This window comes from Microcebus murinus, chromosome 4, assembly GCF_040939455.1.
Source record: "Microcebus murinus isolate Inina chromosome 4, M.murinus_Inina_mat1.0, whole genome shotgun sequence".
Taxonomy (NCBI): Eukaryota; Metazoa; Chordata; class Mammalia; order Primates; family Cheirogaleidae; genus Microcebus; species Microcebus murinus.
Window position 1 is genome coordinate 51,095,114 of NC_134107.1, and position 20,078 is coordinate 51,115,191.

At 47.6% G+C, this 20,078-nt stretch overlaps 1 protein-coding gene across 5 annotated transcripts in view; it reads right to left on the bottom strand.

The window, feature by feature from the left end:
• The window catches only part of AMPD3 (adenosine monophosphate deaminase 3), a 48,263-nt gene extending 35,863 nt beyond the window's left edge, over window positions 1-12,400 (bottom strand). The window contains exons 1-2 of one of the 5 annotated variants that reach the window (XM_012755827.3): window positions 12,341-12,400; window positions 2,664-2,889 (exon numbers count right to left, since the gene is read on the bottom strand). In XM_012755827.3, coding sequence (XP_012611281.1) covers window positions 2,664-2,884 — 221 coding nt within the window. In that variant the 5' untranslated portion in view covers window positions 2,885-2,889; window positions 12,341-12,400. Of the gene's footprint in view, window positions 1-2,663; window positions 2,890-6,528; window positions 7,395-7,483; window positions 11,047-11,252; window positions 11,574-11,829; window positions 11,993-12,340 lie in introns of those variants that run through there. The other 4 variants (XM_012755821.3, XM_012755819.3, XM_012755820.2 and 1 more) reach the window with 4 other exon arrangements.
• Window positions 12,401-20,078: the final 7,678 nt, after the last annotated feature.

Below are 20,078 nucleotides of genomic sequence, written 5' to 3' on the forward strand. Positions count from 1 at the left end.
AGAGGGGATAGCTTCATGGCTGAAGAGTCTAGATTCACAAGATGTGGATTCTAGTCCTTGCTCTGTCACTTACACACTATGTGTCCCTGGGCAAGCTAATTCAACTTCTCCGAGCCTTGGTTTTCTAATCTGCAAAACTGGGATACCAAGAGTATCCACTTGCTAAGCTGATGTGGGAATTAAAGAATGCAAACCGCACAGCCTGTACTTGGCCCCCAGTAAGCGCTCAAGGGCAAGAGCTGCTAGCGCTGCCCATCTCAGCAGTGGGAAGTTGGATAGTTAGCATTTACATGGGTGCACAGTGACCCAGGCACTGTCCTCACCCTTACATGTTGATTCCTGCTTTCCTGACGACACTGCACAAAGGTAGCTACTACTGTCATCCCCACTTTAGAGATGAGGAAGAAACTGGGACCCAGAGAGGTTTCCTAATTTGCTCAAGGTCACAGAGCATCCCAGTGGGTGGCAGAACACAGAGGTCCAGACACCCTAATGTGGTGTCCTCTGCTGGACATCCACTGCCCAGCAACTATGTTCCAGAATGGATACCGGGGATACAGTAGGAGCCAGATGCAATCTTTGAGGAGCTTATAGTCAGATGGGGCAGACAGGTGCAAACCAAGACACCACAACCTAACACGCAGGGACAGAACAAAGTTTCTGGAGAGGAGTTTGCAGAGGAATTTCTGGAAACCAAAGAGCGCCATTTGGACTTAGAATAAGAAAGCTTCCATTTTGCCCTTAGCCTGGGCATTGATAAGAAGAATACAGGCTTTTTGCAGATGTCAGGCCCAGTATTACTCTGTAATTGAAACTTGGCCTTGGAAACGCATTGTTTCTCGTAATAAAAAATGCCAGGACTCCTTCTCCCTCATTATTAAGGGCCTAAAATGTTCAATTCATAACACACAGAAGGCCCTGCAGACCATTCGATTGATGAAGTCAGCCCTCTGGTCTGCCCGTGGGGTGTGAACGAGGATGTCTGCAGCCCTGCTCACCCCCAGGGATGAGTGCGCCCCTGGAGCTGGGCCACCCCGCCCAGCACAGGCTGGCACTCAGGAGTCGGCCAGCGGCACGATGACCCCTTCCTTCCTGAGCTCACAGCTCCTCCAAGGAAGGAAAGCACCGAGCTTATGGGTGGTGAAGCTCTGTTCTTGCCGTCACATCAGTAGTAGACTTTTTACTTCTTCCCAAAAAAGTTAAAGAAATGCTGAGATTCTGCTCTCCCAAGAAAGAGGCAGGACTTGCCTTTAAAAATGAGGCAGTACCTTGGGAAGGGGTTGATCACTGACTGGGTTTTAGAGAGGGCCCCAAGTTCCACCATGTCACTGCTGAGGTCTGTCGTATGCTGGGCAGGCAGGGACCCAACCACAGCCCCAGGGCAAGATAAACTGTGAAAGGATGAGGGCCCCCCACTGTTCTTTGGCTAAGATCCAAACTTCTTACTGGGGAGCACAAGGCCAGTCTGACTGCACCCGGTTACTCCTCCAGCCCAGGGTGTGGCACTTCTTTCAACAGACCTCTAAACACATGGGCCTCCTGGAAGACTTGAGGGTCTTTGCCCTGGCCGACTCCTCTACCTATAAGGCCCCCACTCAGCTGTACACACAGCTAGCTCCTTTGCACCCTTGAAGTGTCCAGTAAGATGTCACCTATTAGGAGAGACCTTCCCTGACTACCCAGTCTTAAAAAAAAACAATTCTTTCTCTCTCTCTGTAGCTCTTTCTCTCTCACTCGCTCCTTATTCATCTCCTGCACAGCACCGGTGCTAGTCCTAGGCATGTTTGTCCTCAGATCCATTCCTCATCCGCTCCCATGTTTCCCAGGTATGTCTACAGGCTTCCATCTAGGTTTGGCCAATGGCAGCTGTTGGAGAAACCTGGAAGGTGCAGGAAGAGTAAAGCTGGGTATCTCCTGCCTCCACCTCTGCCTTGGGAGGCACCTCTGCACCTGCTGCCTCTCCTCCTTGGCTCCAGTTTCCATTGGAAAGGCCACCACAGTTTCACTTGCCCCAGGGCGACACCACCCCAGGCTCCAACACTATCACCTCTTCCCTGGTCTCTCCTGCCGAGGGTGGTGGCTGCTCCCTACTGTGTCTAATCGCTGAGCTGCCTCTCTCTCCTCTGGCTTCTCAGCTCTCTGCCACCTGTGTAACCAATCCCCTGCATTAAAATGCTATTTCTAATATTCTAATATTCCAATAGCTTCTATTTTTCTGGTGAGAGCCTGACTGATACAACACTTATCATAACTTGTAATTTTTTAATTAATGTGTCCAGTTACTTAGTTACTATCTAGACCCACAGGGCAGGGACTGTATCTGTCTTGTTCATTATTACATCTCCAGCCCCAGCACAGCACCTGGCAAATAGTGAGCTGTGTTAATTAATAATACAAAACACTTGTCAAGTGAGAAGAAGAAGTAAAATTAACGTTCCCCAAGAAATCCTCAAATTTCCAAAAAGAAAAGGGAAATGCCATTTGGAAATGGCGTGTATTTAGGCACGTGATTTGTTATTAAAACAGCAGCAAAGGGAAAGTGGGCTTTGATCTTTTCAACACAACAGAGGCACCAAGACATCCTTCAATAAGTAGGCAGTGAGTGAAGTGGTCTTGGTTAAGAAATCAGGGCAGCTCCAGGGAGCCAAGTCTTGGGGACAAACCTTTTTGCGGTCTCCACAGACTTCTGCTCTGCCAGCTCCTTCTGCAGCTCCCTCTCCTTGGCTTCCTTCTGCCCGATGGGGCAGTCCTCGGGGACAGTGAACAGGGACAGGGCATCTTTGCTGTCCTCTTCTCGCAGCACTTTAGCAAACACCTTTTCGGCCAGGAGCCGGACTTGCTCATCCACTTCCGAGATGTTCAGCTTGGGGAACTGGCGCGGCATCTCGGCTAGCAGAGAAAGAACACACATTAACTTCACCAACTGCTGTGCGGCCTGAGTCACTGGTGCAGGGGAGGGGAGGCAGCAGGCCCGCCTGGTCCTCAGAATCAGCTGTCTGCTCGGGAATTCCCCAGACCAAACCCACATGGCAATTTCAAAATAAGTTCAGTAAGTAACTGGGTTTGGGGCATGTAGGGCTATTCTCATGTCAGGAGGAAGCGAGTGTCCAGAAGTCAAAGGCTGTTTAACTAAGGGTGCTTCCATTTTCCCCAACTCAGGGATCTGCAGTGCACTGGTGGCCCTGCCCTCCTGACTCTGTGTCCACCATTAAGGAGGGACAAGAGACAGCTCAGAACACTCCCTCCCCCAGACCGTGAAGAGCCTGTGAGCCTCCTTCCCCCACTTCGCAGAGAGGAAGACCAAAGCCCAGAGGGTTTAACTATTAGTTTCAGGTCCCACAAGTTAACAGCAGAGCCTTGAAAAATCCAAAGCCACATTCTTCATTATATAAAAACAAGGTCTTTTGCTAAAAAAGAAAGAATCTGCAATCACAGTTTCAGTCCCCTAGCCCCTCCAGAACCTTCTAACAAGTCACAGCAAATAAAATAAAGGTTTGGGGACAGGATCACTCTTTACTGAGCTGAAAACTCACTTCCTCAAAGCAGCTTTCCCTATCTCTCTGCACACTGGCTCCGTGCTATCAGTAACTGGCCCCAGTCATCTGATTTCTTTCTGTCTCTTTCTTTCTCTTTCTTTGCTCTTTTCTTTCTTTCTTTGCAATTACTTGCATAGCACTTAGTATGTGCACTCTGCCAAGAGCATTATGTGTATTAACTCAGTTAATCTTATTACTCATGTTATAGAGGAGAAAATGAAGGCACATAGAGCTAACTTGCCCAGAGTCACACTTTTAATCAGCACTGTCTCAGCCTTTTCCCCCTGTCCCTTTCCTCTCTGAGCCTCTGCTCAGAGATCCGAACCCAGGCACCTGGTTCCCACACGTGTGCCCTTAACCACGACGCTGTGCTGCTCTCTTTGTCCATTTGAGTGTCAGACAGGGTCTCCTCACAGTCCCCAGCATAACACTTATGGAATGGAGGAATACTGCACCCTTTCCAACAAGCCACCTTCACCAGGAGCGGATCTGGAAGGAGTTTCCTGTCTACCGATTGCCATGGTGTCTTTAAGGCTGGCTGTGAGAAGTGAGTGGCTTTGTCGACCAGGCAGACAAGGATGAAGGTGAGACTGCCCTGTTGATGTCAGGCAGGGGGAGAGGGGAAATCACTGGGTGGTCTTGGGACAAACATTCCCCGGCCTCACAATTTTCTCATCTGTGAGATGATGGGACTGAACTAAGTGGTCTCGAAGGCCCTCTCGGGTCTGAGTGGTGTGATTCTAGGTACCAGACAGGTTTCCGGCACCAGAGGAGGGCTTGCCCTGGTCTCTCGGCGGCACATGGAACTGTTCATGACACTGACAGGAAGGAGGAGAGCAGGCTAGTAAGCGGCGGTCACGGCAGTGTCTGTGCACCCCTGGACTCTGAAACCCATTTCTTTTTCCCTCCTGAGGACGTGCCTCTCCTGGGCCTCTCTCACCCCAAGGGGGAAGGGAGTGGGAGGGCGCTGATGGGGAAGGGCTACCACAGCACGCAACCCAGCTGGTCCAGGGAGCAGACACCAAGACAGCAAAGGCCTGGCCCCCACAAAGAGGAAGAGGAACAGAGCTGACCGTGGCGATTTCCATCCCTGATAGCAGAGAAGGGGAAGCTGGAAGCCATCAGAGCACAGGCTCAGAGAAGAAGGTGACAGGGAGGAAATGTTGGGACAGCACAAAGTACCAGACCCAGGAGGCTCTGTCAGGCAGAAGCAAAGCTGGCCCCTGGGCCCCCAACTCCATATCCACAGGTCAAGTGCAGCATTTTAAGACCTCACATCACATCTCAGAAGCAGACATCAAACAGGCCCCAGGCAAATGGCACTAAATGCCATAAAGCAATATACCATTTGACTCAGTTACCCTACTTCTAGAAATTTCTTCTAAGAAAAGAATATGAGGGAAGGAAAAGCACAAAATGTTTACCTGCACTCTTTACATAAATGGCTTTAAAATGTCCAAAGTAGAGCATACTAAAAAAAAAAAAAGAATGTTAAGCAACCAAAATTATAATAATGAGGAGGGTGCAATAATAGTGAGGAGAGTGCAATCACATAAAAATTTTTTGTGAAAGACAGCAAATGAAAAACGTAATACATGAAACTGTACCCATGCTTTGATTACAACAGTATGAAAATGCAGCCCTTACAGACAAGGGCTGCAAAGGAGACCATGCTCAAAATGACCAGATGGCGGGGTTGCCTGTGTGCAAGTGGATGTTCCACTCTGATAATTAATGCTGCTATAATGTCATTTTTAAACACAAAGAGAAGAGAAAGAAGATGAGTAGACTTAAGACTATATGAAAAGAGAGAAAATTAGGAAAACAAGTCGAACTTCTCCTTCTGGCAGATTCTGGCAGTTAGGGCCCTCTCCGCCTAACCTACCCAGCAAGCAGCCAGTTGAAAAGTGAGCTAACAGTGGAGACCTCCCTCTGCGTTAGCTCCTACCCTAGACAGAAGCTGCCACCACACCACCTTCCTACCTGCTCAGCCCCACAGACACACGCAGGCCTGAGCCTGACACACCTCACTGGGCTCCTCAGACACGGGCGTTTGGGTGTGGAAGAGCCTTTACCTCTGAGGGCTCTCATGCCAGATGCTGCCGGGTTTGTCCATGAAGCGTTTCTAATTTGCTCAAGTTAACTAAACAAACTTTTCAGGATGCATCTTTCTATAAAAGATCTTCCTTTTTCTTTAGCTTAAATAGCTTAGCTCCATCTTTCCCAAACTGGATCCCGTAAGATGCTAGTAAAACAGATCCCATCACCAATTACTGGGAGACACAGTTCCATAGCCCCTCAACCCACGTTCACAAGGCCCATTAGAGACTCAAGGATCATAGGGTAGCATTTCAGAACCCTTTTGTTGTTTTTCTGTTTGTTTGTTTGTTTACAGAACCCATATGAATCTTATGCAGAACAACTACCAGTGTCGTAAATGGTCGGTGAAGAATTCATTCTATGTCTTAGTATAGACCAAGTACCCATCTGGGGTGCTGTGGCCTTAGCAGCCTGCTGCACATCTGCTGTGTTCTGGATTTCTTTGGTAGACAGTGTCCACCTGCCAACCCTTCCCTCCAGAGTTTTTCTCCCCACCAGACACTCCAGACACCTGCCAGGCCAGACACACTAAGGAAAGCCCACTCTGAGGATATCAAGCAGAGTTTCGCCTCCAGCTGCCTATTCATGCCTGGCTTTCAACCATTTGTCAGCTAAAGCCAGGAGGCTCAGGAGGCTTCACTGTGAATTCACTGGCATCACTCAACGGTGATACAGCCGGTCTCACTGTTATATGCGACACACTCCCATGAGCTTAAAGTGTCCCAGAGTTCGAAAGCCCTAAGACATCACCAGTTTCAACAAATAGTAACTTTTCACAGCACCACAGCCCCTCCAGAAAGGAAGCACAGTGCCACTTAAATCCCCTCCCTATACAAATGCAGCTGTTTCCTGCTTTTGCCAGGCCCCCATCACCAGAACCCACGACACAGACCTGAGCCTGGCGCCGGAGTCTCCGTGGCTGATCCTGTGGATGCCATACAGGCGACGCACTAGAGCCAGGTGCTACGTGCTGCCCAGGGAGCTGAGCTGAGTCAGTGTGTGAGCGCAGCGAGCTGCGTCCTGCCTGTCACTGCCGGGCTGGGAGGTCTCTGCTTTGCATATCTGTGAGCAGCAGTGAGCCAGAGCAGGAAAAGTCCAGGCTGGAAATTCTTCCGTGAATATGACATACAAGTGGAAAATTTCCGAGAGTCCTAAAGGCCCCAGGTAATGCCAGCTATCCCAGGCAAAATGGCTGTGGTATCTCAATGCAGTGTCCTGGCCCTGTTCGCAGCCCTCAGCAGAAGAAACAAAGCGGCAGCTGCCCCGACACACAGTACATTCAGCCACCCTGACTGATGGCAGGAGATAAGCCACAGCCTGCCTCCAACGCCCAGGCTCCTCCTGAAAGCTGAGTGGCAATGAGCGATACCATCCCCTTTGCTGCTTCCGTACTGAACCCATTTCAGACCTGGCCTGGCGACTGGATTCATCCTACCAAGGGGGTTCATCTCAGGCACAACCTGCCCTTCCTCCTCTCAGAAAGACCCCAAAGCAACCCTCCGGAGAGCACCCCAAGACTGGCAGGGGGAGCTCCAAGCCCAGTTTCCAATACAATCCCCTCCCTCCCCTCCTCTAAAAGGGAAGGACCATGAACTGCTCCCACCTTTCTCAGGAAAGGACAGAGACTCTGGGAGAGGGGACTGCCTCAGCACAGAGGGAGTCTTCAGACAGGGGCAGGCTAGGATGAAAAGTAGGCAGCCTCGTTCCATGCCTTCCTTTCTTCCCAGAAAGAAGCTGCGCATCGCAGGTGACTGAGCAGCCTCAGAAGCCCTACCAACCCCCCCAAACACACACAGAATTATGCCCACCTGACCCCCCAGCCCACTCCCACACCCTCCCCTTCTTACTGCCACTCGCGGCTCCCACGTGGGCCTCCAGCTCGGAGCCGCCTCCTGGGCGCTGGCTGGACTCTGTCGTTCTCCCTGGGAAAGTGGAGATCGCCTCAAGGGACCCACGGGAGCGGGCCTCTAAAACCAGGCAGGGTGGATTAAAACAGCATCACAAGGTACTACACTCCGTTTTTCATCCGCCCTTTAGGAGAGTGGGAAGGCTCGGAACAGACACACGGCCTCCCAGTGACTTAGACAAATCGTGTGGGTCTGGGAGATAACCATGAACAAAATGGCTATTTCTGTGGCGCTGTTGAAATCCTGGGGAGAAGAGCCCAGAAAGGATGGGCCAGTTGTTTACCGGGAGGCTAGCTGTAGCCCTGACTTGGGCCTGAGTCACCGCTTCATGTCCAGTCGTGAGGTTGTGCCTTACTGAGTGCACATCATAATTCCTGTGAGCACAGAGCAGATTACAGTGTTGACATGTGATCCTCGGGCTGCCGCTGGGCTTTGGCTACCCAGGGATTACGATCCACCTGTCCTCACAGCTGTTTCATAAACAGTGCAACTAGCAGGCTACAAGCAACCTAGAGGGAGGGTAATATTTATTCATTAAATAATTAAATGGACTTACAGCATAAGAAAAAAAAAAATCCAAGCCCTCGGTACTGTCCTGCCAGAAGGGGGGATAGTAAATGATTCCTTCTGCTGGTGTTTTGGGGAATAGGGTTGTTCCATGGGGCTGCAATGGGCATCTTAGCCCGTGGATCTGAGTCCAGCATGTTCAGGGGATTTTATTCTGTACCTTTAACCAGATCCTGGATACCTTAATCTAAACAAGCATTTCCCAAAGTGCAATCTATAAAACATAGGATATCAGAAGGCTTGGAAAATAGTGCATAGTCCCTTATGAGGATTCACGCAAAATTTCTACTAGCAGATTCAACATCTGAGAAGTCTTGCAATGAAGAAAGCTGCTTAACTTTGTTTAACCCAACACACTTATTTGACCGTCCCATCACTGTTGTCATAGGAAAAATACCTATTAATAGCCTGTGGCATGGGCTTTGGAAAACACCTTCCACTTTGAATCTTCATTTTCCAATCTAGAGAAAGCTGCCTTCCTGGGGCCCAGCTACAAGTGTGAGACACACTCCCTCCGGTCCATACAGAGGTAGGCAGTAGTCCCACTAAGGTGACACAGATCAGAACAATGGCCAAAGGTCCTGCTGGAGCCAAAAGGAGACCCTCAAGAACATGGGCAGTTTAGGAAAACTATAGCTCTGTCTCAGGAGGGCAAGCTCTGCTCAGGACCTCACAATTCCACCTTGGGCCTAACATGTCCCTGCTGCATGTGGCCTAGATATCTCCTTGGACTGAAGAGCACCAGTCCCAAGCTCAAAGCCTTCTTTCCCTTTTGAGTAGACATCAAGACAATCTACAATAACCAGACAGGCCCAAGGCCTGCTTCTTCTGCCCAAAAGATCAGACTGCATTCACTTTTATCACTCAAGTGCCCCTTACAGACCCTAAAAGACAGGAAGGGCTGGAATCAAATTATGTCTCATCAAGAAAGACAGCACTCTTCTCCCCAAAAGCAAGGCATGAGCTTGCCTATACAAATCCATTCATTTCCTTCTCATCTCTGAGTTGTGTGTGACTGACTCACAAGGAATTGGGCAAAGGGGCTTCACCTATAAAATATCAGCTCCATGACAAATCTTACCTGTCTTGTTCATGATTGTATCCCTTTGCCTGAAATATGGTAGGCATTCAACAAATGTCTGTTGAATGAATGAATGCATAAAACAATGAATGAGTGAATGAGCTTAATCAATCCACCTATGGCAATCTCAAGAAAGAGAATAGTGTATGGTTAAGAACTCAGACAAAAGCCAGACTACCTAGATAAGATCCTGTTCTACCACTTAGCTGCATGACCTTAGGCAAGTTAATAAACTTTTCTGTGGCTCAGTTTTATTGCCCATAAAATAGAGATAATAGGTTGCCATGATAAATTAGTTAGCATATGTAAAGTGCTTAGACTAGTACTGGGCACAAAAATATGTGCTTTATAAGCATTATCTCTGTCAAGATCATTGTCATCATCATCATTATTATACCAGATAGAAGAGAGGGTCCAACTGGGAAAATGAACAACAAATTTTACCCAGACACTGAATCCTTTTATTCAACGTTATTTATTGAGCACTAGTGTGTGCCTGGTACTCTCCCAAATTCCTACCTGGGTGCAGGAAAAAGGAAAACATGTTTAAATGTGAAGCCAGATCAGAAGGAGGAACAGCCTTCTCCTGTATGAACACTACTTCTTAGTGACTGTGCATGGCCAGGACTTCAGCCATGAGCTCATGCTCCTATGCCCCAGTCAGTTCCTTATCAATCAAAAGTTCCAAGCCATTGTCTCTTGTCCTAGATATTCAGCCAGCACACGGAAGAACTATGAAATTAATATACTTGGTGGAAGAACTAAGAAGGCCAATGAGCAGCTTTAGGGGAGAAAAGGTATCTCCCTGTTTAACCCTAAGGATATTTTTTATCTGCCCATGACATTCTCAAGATCTAGGATTGATTTTGAGGCCATTTGAAGAGTGATGCAGCAAGAAAAACAAGCCTCATCTCTCAAAGAACTTCTTGACCTAACTAAGAGCCACTGACCCCTTATTCAGGACCTCAGAAGACTGAGGCTGGGCTAAGGATGGAGCTGAGAGGTCAAAGAGTCTCCCAGCAACCCACTCATGCAAGCGCCATTATTCCTAAAGAGGGAAGCCCCACACCATCATCTTCAGAGCAAGCCAGGCCTCTCAGAGTTGCAGCCAGGCCAGGCCAACTACCCCAGACCTGCTGTCAACACCCCAAGAGGTGGGAACTGACAGAGGCTCTGTCTGCCTGGCTCAGTGGCTCCACTATCACTCAGCATGGATGCTTCACAGCCAGGGAAGGAATTTCCCATCTGAAGGTTCCAGTTGCAGCCAGCGTCTCCTTAAAGATGGCCAAATGTTGGTCACCACATCTAGGGGGAAAGCCAACAGGTTCAGGATCATGCGGAATCCCTCCTTATGCTGCCGGCTTTCACCCGGCTCCTCTGCTAATTTCTCGTCACCAAGCTTTCAGCTACATACTTTAGGGAAATGGCACACTGGTTAGCAAGCATCTCTTACTCCAGGGTCCCTCCAAGCTCTCCCCAGAGGCCTCTGCCAGCCCAGACAAGCCATTAGCTGCTTTGCTGGCAAAGCGACTACCAGAAGATCAAGGGCTGAAAGCAGATGCCAGAGAGCAAGGCTGTGCACCTCCCTTGCCAGCAGAGAGCCCAAGAGGTAGGGATGAAGGCCTCAAACGACCCCAGCACCGTATCATCCTGTCCACTCCCTGCTTCCAGGTAGAAGTTCACCTCGGCAGTCCTCATCTGGCTGGTCCTTAAGCACCTAGAAACTTGTCTAGGTGCTTAAGAGGTGAGGCGTTAAGTCCCATGTCCCTTGATTTCCCTAAACCTTGCGATTCCAATCTAGGCCGCCAGGGAACCAGGATGCTGCCGGCTCACCTGAGGCCTCTGGAGCCCGCCGGGGCCACGGCAGGGGCAGGGGCAGGGGCGGGGGCGGAAGAAGCAAGGGCCGCACAGGGGATGAGCTGGGGTCGGCGCCGCCGCCTCTGTGAGCCTGGAAGCCGGGAGCCGAGGTCTGACCCCAGAGCGCTGCTGACTCCGGCCCTGCGCCACAGGGTCCGCAGGGCGCGGGCCCAAGGTCAGCAGTGCAGCATCGCGCGCACTCACCGGGTTCGGAGGACAGGGCCATGCCGTGGACCCGAAGGGGGCGGCCGCAGGGCTGGAGCAAAGGTGACGCGCTGGGCAGGGCGCACAGCAAGAGCCGCGGAGTGGGGCTGCTGGGCACTGGAGCCAGCCAGGGCCGGGGCGGGCCAGGCCGCGCCCCGCAGCAGGCGCGGGGGCCGGGCGTTCCGAGGGCGCAGCGCCGCGGAGCCCCCGCCGGGCCGGCCCAGCGCCCGGGGGAGGCCGCCTCGGCCGGGAAGCAGCCCGCGCGCCGAGCGCAGCCGGTCGGTGCCCTACCTGGGCGCGGAGCCGGGGAGCGGCGAGGGGAGGGACGGAGGGGCCCGGCCGCCGCCGCCCGCCGACAGGCCTGCCCGCTGCTACCTGAAGCGCCGGGCCGCGCTGCCAACAGGAAACTTGAGAGCGCCGGGCGCCGTGGCAGCCCTGTCCCTCGGCCGGAAGCGCGCCCGCCGCCGCCAGCCGGGCTCCCCAGGGCGTTCGGGTGTGCCTGAGCGCTTCCCCTTCCCGCTAGAACTTTCCCCAGCACGAGAGTCTGGTGGTCTCCGCCCCCACACAGGTGACTTACTCCCTGTAGCCGAAGTCGCCCGCAAGCATCGGTTTTCTCCCAGGCGTCCGTCTGGGCACTTGGATCACCTCCCCTCCCCTCCTAACACACACACACACACACACACACCCTCCGCCCCTCTGCTCTCTGGCTTTTACACCCGCCCCTCAAAGTCCGGAATGACCTCCTAGTCGTCAAAGCCGCGGGTGCCCTGCAGCCTGCCTCACTCGCCTCTTCCCAGCATTTGAGCCCGCTGGCCACGCCTTCTTCCCGGGACGCCGGGACTACAGTTTCCAGAGTTGGCCCCTGCTGCCCTCCTCTCTCTCCCCACCTTTCCACAGAGCTGGGTGCCTCTAGCTTCTTGGCCTCCACAGCCTGGCTTTGCACTGTGGTGTTCCCCGGGGTCCCACCGTGCCAGCCCCCTCTCTCACTATACTGGCTCACTCTGGGGATCAGCCACTCCCATGGTGTTAACAACCTCCTGCCTGCTAAGGACTCTGGAACCCCATCTCCAGCCCAGAATGCTCCAGACCTGCTGCAGATGGTGTATCCAACTTCCTGGGGAACAGATCCACTGGTGCTGCCTAGGCCCACAGAAACGTGTCCAGACCCAAACTCCTAATTGCCTCCCACGAACACGCCAGAACCTGCTCCTGTGCTTCCAGTCTTAGTGAATGATGTCACCGTGCACCAACTCCCCAGGCCACATTTGGGAGTCATCTTTGCTGCTATCTCCCTTTCATCTCTTGCAAGTTAGGTACCAAGCAGGGAAAGGAAACTTCATTAATGAGCACCCACCATGTGTCCTCATGTGCCAACTGCTGTCACATAGTTGTCTCATTTAAGCACCAAGTTGTCTTCCTTCTACCTCATAGCCTGATATTTACTATTATATTTATTTATAAATGATATACACATGAAGCTGCATTATATCTTATATATTATAATATATATAATTATATAATATATATTATATATTATAAAGCACATATATTATATATTATAAAGCACACTGAAAACATTAAAGGATGTAAAGAAGAAACAATAATTTAAAATTACTTCATTCTTAATGAATAGTACAATATACCTTTTTCCTTTCACTTTAAAGTTATTAGCAATAATCTGTTTAGTGAGGGCAACATGATTTTAACAAATCTTAGTTTAATATTTTATGAGACTAGAAAGTATGCTTCTAAGTTAATGTCAACACTTGGTCCTAATGGCTATTATTGTTTATTTAATAAAAAAGATATCTCACAAAGATTATATAGACTCAAATAGAAGAACTCTATCTTTACACTTATTAAATCATAATTCTTACTGTTTATATCCTCCCATCTACCAATTCTACAAATGTGAAATTCCACATTAAAACTCTTCTTTATCCATGAAGACAATGTTCTCAATAATGTTTTTATCAGCTGGTCTTGCAAATATTTTTAACAAATAGAATTTTTTTAAACTCTTGAAACTCCATATTTGAAAGATTGTAAAATGGGTTTAAAAGTATGCTTCTAAACTTTACAGATTGTGATTATGGGAGTATAGGTGACAATCATACATTCATTTTGGCATTAAGATCACGTAATAATGGAAAAAGTTCCAAAGGTCAATTTTCAAAGTGCTTTTCCCATAATATGACTCTTTTAAAACATGGTTATTATCTCAATTTGTTACTAAAATATCACCTTTACCTGAGAAGACACAGTGTGTGTGTGTGCATATGTGTGTGTTTCTTTCTACTATGCAGCACACTTGTGACAGTCACAATGCAACGTATCAGAGGTCAGCAAATTTGGAGCACTTGTCCTTTTGTTAAAGAAACTCATCTTTTAATTCCATACCTTTCAATTCTTTGCCTTGAGATAATTAATAAATCTTTGAGTCACATAAAAGATTTTCAGTCTCATTTCATATCTCACTGCAAAGTATTATAAAGATTCTACCATATTTTAAGGGTTTTTTTCCAAAGTAACCATATTGTTGCCATCCTGTATTTTGTGCTATTCTAGCTTCAGCTTCTTTATTGTTGTAGCCTGTAAAACAATGATGCAATTGCTAAGTTTCCCACGTAATCTGTCCTTCAACCCCAACTTTCATATTCCAGACAGGGCAGCCACTCCATCAATGGTTACTTTTACACATAAAAACTACAGCATGTTCATGTTTTACCAAATATGTCATTCACTGTTGTGAACATATTTTTCCTTTAGTAGATCACAAAAAGTATTTCATTACAAATGTCATCATCAAAAAGTATGGCAGGCCAGGCAAGGTGGCTCACGTCTATAATCCTAGCACTCTGGGAGGCCAAGGCGAGAGGATCACTTGAGGTCAGGAGTTCAAGACCAGCCTGAGCAAGAGTGAGACGCTGCCTCTACTAAAAATAGAAAAAAATTAATTGGAAAACTAAAAATATATAGAAAAAATTAGCCAGGCATGGTGGCGCATGCCTGTAGTCCCAGCTACTCGGGAGGCTGAAGCAGGAGGATCGCTTAAGCCCGGGAGTTTGAGGTTGTTGTAAGCTAGGCTGATGCCACAGCACTCTAGTCCGGGCAACAGAGCGAGACTCTGTCTCAAATATATATATATATCAAATACTTAAACATGTTAGCAACTTGCATCCAACTATATAGCCAACATTAAAACACACGGGTCCTAAAACCTTTTCTTCAAACTTCAGTGTTTCCTGTGCATCCTTCAGCAGAATGCATTTTTATGTGTCAGCATGTTCTCTCCATACTAATTCAGTCACTTTAACCATGGCAAATAAAACACCTATTTTTACCAATGATATTGACTGACATTTTGTCTTTTACTATTAAGAAGCTTCAAAAGAGATTTCTAAACATTTTTATTACATTTGGTAATAGTTCACAAAAATACACAACTAAGCAATTACATAACTTGGAATATCCTTGAAAAAAAAATGTAGAGGTTTGTCTTCATGCTCTGGGTTTGTAGAATTCATATGTCTTGCTGATCATGATGTCATATTTATATTATTATTAGCTAATATCTCAAGGCCCAATATAGGGTAATAATATAAATCATATTTCAAGCAGTCTTTTTATAAATTTTAACTTCTTGGTTGACTACCTTGTCAGACCTGACTATGTCATCGTAATGGATCTCATATTAATAGTGGAAAATTATTGGCTCTGCTGTTTTCTAGGTTTGCTTTTGCTTGCATTATTCTTGTTCAGTCTATATTCCTTGCAGGAATCTCTTCAAACCACTTGTCCCTTTTGTGAGAATAGTTTAATTAATGATAGATAGATAATGTAATCTATCTATCCATTGTCTGGGATACAAATAATTCATAAGACCCAGTAATACACTTGAAAGCAACTGGACCAATGACGGTGCCCTTGTCCCGTCCGCTCCTGTGTCACAGAACCTCCTCTCTTCCCTGACTATGCCTCTGATGTGACACACGACAAGGACATCTGACCCGCGAGCTAAATAAGGGTGCCTGTGTCAATCCATATGGTATTAGTGAAGTTCCATTTCTTTATTTTTAGACTAAAAAAAAAGTAGAAATAGATGCTTTAATTTTTCTTTTACATTTCAATGGATCATTCTGCACACCCCATTTTGAAGATCAGCGAGATAATCCATCTCTTCCATTGTGTCAGTGCAATGAGAGCACCACCTAACTGGTCTCTCCAACACAGCTGCCTCCCCACCCTACCCCAAGCAGCAACACCACCACCAGTCTCTTCTCCAGCTTTGTCACCTGGGGCAGACATCCTGTGTCATCAACTCCTCCAATCTGCCCTCCGCTCCGCTCACTGAGACTCTGGAACACCTAGGAGAGCACGTGGGACCAGAGCTACGGTTACCCCAGGATACTCTGATTCTGATGCTCTGGGGAATGAGGGTTATTCAAGCATTTTTGGAAGCCAAGAGCTGTTAGGGGTCTCGGCTTCAGTCCTCCCCAGCCCCCCACTAATGCTGTCCCCTGAATAATTGTTTCACAGTGCACACACACATTCAAGATGGGCATGGTCTCTGAATACTCAGTTTCTCTATCTCCTTTTACAATCTCCTGTGCTACAGAGGCCAAAATTTCCCCTCAGGAAGCAACAGGAGAAGGGCTGTGCTTCTGAGAGTGCTTTAACCAAGCCTCATTGGATACAGTCTGTTTTCAAACCAAAGCGCCCCGGGGCCTCCTACTAATTGAGTGGACTGACATCACGGCATATGGTCTAACAACAGGACAAAAATAGGTACATCAAGAGTACATGGTGGCTGAAAAAGGAATAGCCAGGGCTGTTTTCCTGGCTCCAAGTGTGGAAGGGCATTGCAGCCTACCCTGACGCTGCAGCATAATGGGAATGCAAGCCTTCCCCCACTCCTCCACTCCAGTTTGAGGCTAATTCCCTCCCCAGGACTTGAACTCCATGTAGTCAATCAGACCTAAGCGAGCTGGCATCTGACAGTGGGCATAGCAGCCCTCTTACTGTTCAGATCTGGTTCCTTTTTCCTGCAATGGGTTTCTAGAATAGAGAGAGCCAAACGTGGGCACTCTGAAAATCAGGCCAGGAGGGGGACAGGGAGAGGGCTCTGGAGTAGCACTGGGTTAAGTCTTTTTAGGGGGTCCTTGGGCTTAGAGTCCCTCACTCCTTACGAGACTGGAGTGAAAGGGGGTCACAAGTGGGATCTGAGACTTGGGACTAGCAGCTTACAACCATGAAACCCTCTCTGCCTGCGGGTGGGCAGCGGGCTGATTCTCCCCAGGGCATGCCAGTCTGCTGATAAGCACATGGATTCTGTAATCAAATTGAAGTCTGGAAATTAGTCCCCTACCCTATCTAAGAATGGCCTGCTGTCTCTGCCTGCTGTCTCTGCCTTCCCTCCAGGGATCTCTGTACAAGATCATCCTAGGCTACACAGTAGCATTTATTGCTCCAACTTGTTCCTTTGTGCATCTTTCACACTCTCCAAAACTCCACAAATTAGCCTAATCGTTACATCATTCTGGTAAGACACTGCAGTCGAACTTCCGTAGATGATCACAGCTTCAAACAGCCTGGTACATTTAACCCATTGCCTGAACTCCCCAAACCCTCTGCCCTCAATGTATTTCATCTCTTGCCTTATAATGTGAAATTTAAATTTCAAATTCTATCATAGCCCTCTAGAATTGTTGGAAGCAGGGAGGGAGAGGTGGGCAGAGTAAAGCTCAGATCACACCGTGACCTAGGTCTCCCAGAGATACAGTCTCTCCTATTGCTGCCACCACCACCACACACACGCCTCTTAGGCAATACTCATTCCCAAGATTCCTTCCTGGCTGTAGCTTGTAGCGTTCCTACTCCCAGGCTGTGCGCTTCGCTGTGCCTAGTTCAGAACTGCTCACCCAACCATTCAATAGGCAATAGGGTCAAAGGCTGAACCTGGAGTCAGGGTTTGTAAAGTTTGCTTTCTAGTTGAGTCAGTCTCCAGACAGCTGGTCACCATCAGACCTCGACAGTACCGTCAACACCCAGTACACCCACAGCTCTGTGGATTCTACCAGAGACATTTAGAGTAAGGGGCAACTTAAATTTTATCAGAGAAAAGCACAGGGATTTTTCGAGTTCCTAGATTCCTGTTATTTAAGAATGAGCCTAACAGTGATCTCACTGGGGATATAACACCTGCCAGTGGGGAAACAGGACTCTGCTTAAGAATTTAATTTGGGGGTGGAGTGGTGGCTCACAACTGTAATCCTAGCACCCTGGGAGGCCAAGGTGTGAGGATCACCTCAGGTCAGGAGTTCGAGACCAGCCTGAGCAAGGGCGCGACCCTGTCTCTACAAAAAATATTAATAGAAAAAGTTAGCCAGGTGTGATGGCATGCACCTGTAGTATCAGCTACTCAGGAGGCTGAGGTAGGAGGATCGCTTGAGCCCAGGAGTTGGAGGTTGCAGTGAGCTAGATTGTGCCACTTCACTCTAGCCAGGGCAACAGAACGAGAGAGACTCTGTCTCAAAAAACAAACACAAAAGAAGAATTTAATTTGGGAAATCAAAAATCAAAAAAGTGTGATTGCACAACATTATGAATGCAATTGATGGCACTGAATTCCAGGGAATATTTTTGTGAATACTAAATTATTAGTATGCCACAAGCTTTCACTAAATACGAATTTTGCATGTAAAAATGGTTAAAATGGCAAAAGTTTGTGTTCTAAATGGTTTACTACAATAAACAAAATTGTCAAAAGAACACAAAAAATCAAAACATTGAAAATTGAATTTTTTTGGAAACTGTTTTTTCAAAACTCCACTGTTTCTTTGCATCATTAAGTGTGAACAAGGCAGAGCAGATGGCTCTTTATCAACCATCCAGCCATCCCCAAACCTTCAGGCAAAGTGAGATGCTCTGGGGGAACAAAGGAGGAGGAGTTATGTCCCACCCTGGAAGGGCTCAGGGGAGAAAGGAGCACAGCGACCAGCACATAGCAGGGAATGAGCACCCAAAGGTCACTATGACACAGAAGCTCCAGACAGGCTCTCAGAAATCTCAAGAAGAACACAATCCCCCAAAAGCTCAGGGTGAGCAATAGTTTCCAAAGCTCACAATTTGTCTAAATTATGAGTCTTTGAGAAAGAGAAATAAATCAATTAGAAGTCACTGGTATCTATCGCCTATCAATTGTTCCCAAAAGGGACATCCGAGTCACTACATCACATTCCAGATAATTCCCACTTGAGCCAAATCAACTCCCAGTCTCCTATAGCAAAGTCAAGACCCTTTCTAAATAAACATATTTAGTGAGAGCTTGTGGTGTACTAATAATTCAGTATTCACAAAAACATTCACTGGAATTAGGGTCAGCCAAGGGTAACAGAGATCTAAAATAATAATGGCCTAAATAAGAGAAAAATTTCTTTTCCTCTTTCTTTCACTAAATAGTCCAGAGTCGGAAATTTCAGGCAGCTCCACAAAATCCCTGGATTCCTTCCAGCCGCACTGCCATTCCTCTGGTATGGCCCTCATCCATGTGGGAAGTAGAAGTTCTTCCTTTCCTGAGGAAGGGACAACAGCTAGAGCTCTGGCCATCATATCCACGTTTCATGGAGCAAGGAGGAAGGGGTGTAGAATGATGGGCAGAGGACATGCGCCAAATGCCTTGTAATGAAGCTGCTTCTCTCTAGCATCACTGACCTATGGCAGTCATGCTTCTTCTCTCACATTTAACTCCACCAAAGCACAGCCTTCCTTTCCAAATATAACTACCATTGATTTTTGTGGCTAATTTTGATTATACCATGCCTAGAATCTTGCATCAAAAAAAGCAGAGAAAAATATCACACAATGCAGCCTAGATACCCTCACCATCTCAGAACTTCTCCAAGTTGGTCTTCGTGCACCATGATGTTTGCCTAGTTACAGTAGCCACTGCAAGATCCTAAGACCCACAAGTTAAGCAAAAATCTTCTGGCAATTTCAGGGAAACCAAGCAACCGTGTGTCTCTCCTGCTGTAAAGGCAAGGTTTGGTCTGATTAAAGCCTTCACTACCGTTCCTCAGAATGTCCTGATATGTGTGGGTACCATGCTGGTATCACACACTCCCTCCTGCTAACGTGGTGTCAGAAAAAGATCTTCACACAGAGAAATGTAGGCAACATATGCCTGAGGCTAACAGGATTATATATTAATATTATGCTTCATCTTCTCTAATTTTGGAAGCCAGTCTGAACTTGACATGCTTTAGAAGTGCCTCAGGCAGTGATCCATGAAATATCCATTGAGCATCTAGCAGGTGTCAGGCTCTAGTCCTAGAGCAACAGTGGTGAGCAGAGCACAGTTCTTGCCTCATGGAGGTTATCAGCTAGTGAGACAGGACATTAATCAAATGACCACACAAAAGCATGACTTCAAACTGTGAGAAAGCTTGAAAGAAAAGGCCAAGAGCTGTACCAGAGTATACCAAGAAAATCCGACTCCTTCAGGGTATGAGTAAGGAGAAGAAGGTTCCAGACATCAGGAATGGCATGAGCAAAGGTCCTGGGAGAATTTGGGTAAATAATACCTGGGTCACTTCTTCCCCCACTTGATTTCTATCACATATTTGTGATTGAACATTCTGTAAAGTTTACACCATAAAATCTCGATTTTCAATGTGTATAAATTCCTTACTTTACTAAAGGGAGGTACCACATGGTCTGGGTAAATAAAACCAGATTTAGTGCTCCAGGGTGGTGCTGTTTTTAAATTAACTTTTCCAAATCTGTCACTTTTCCAGCATTTACTAAATCTGTAATGAACCTGTTTTA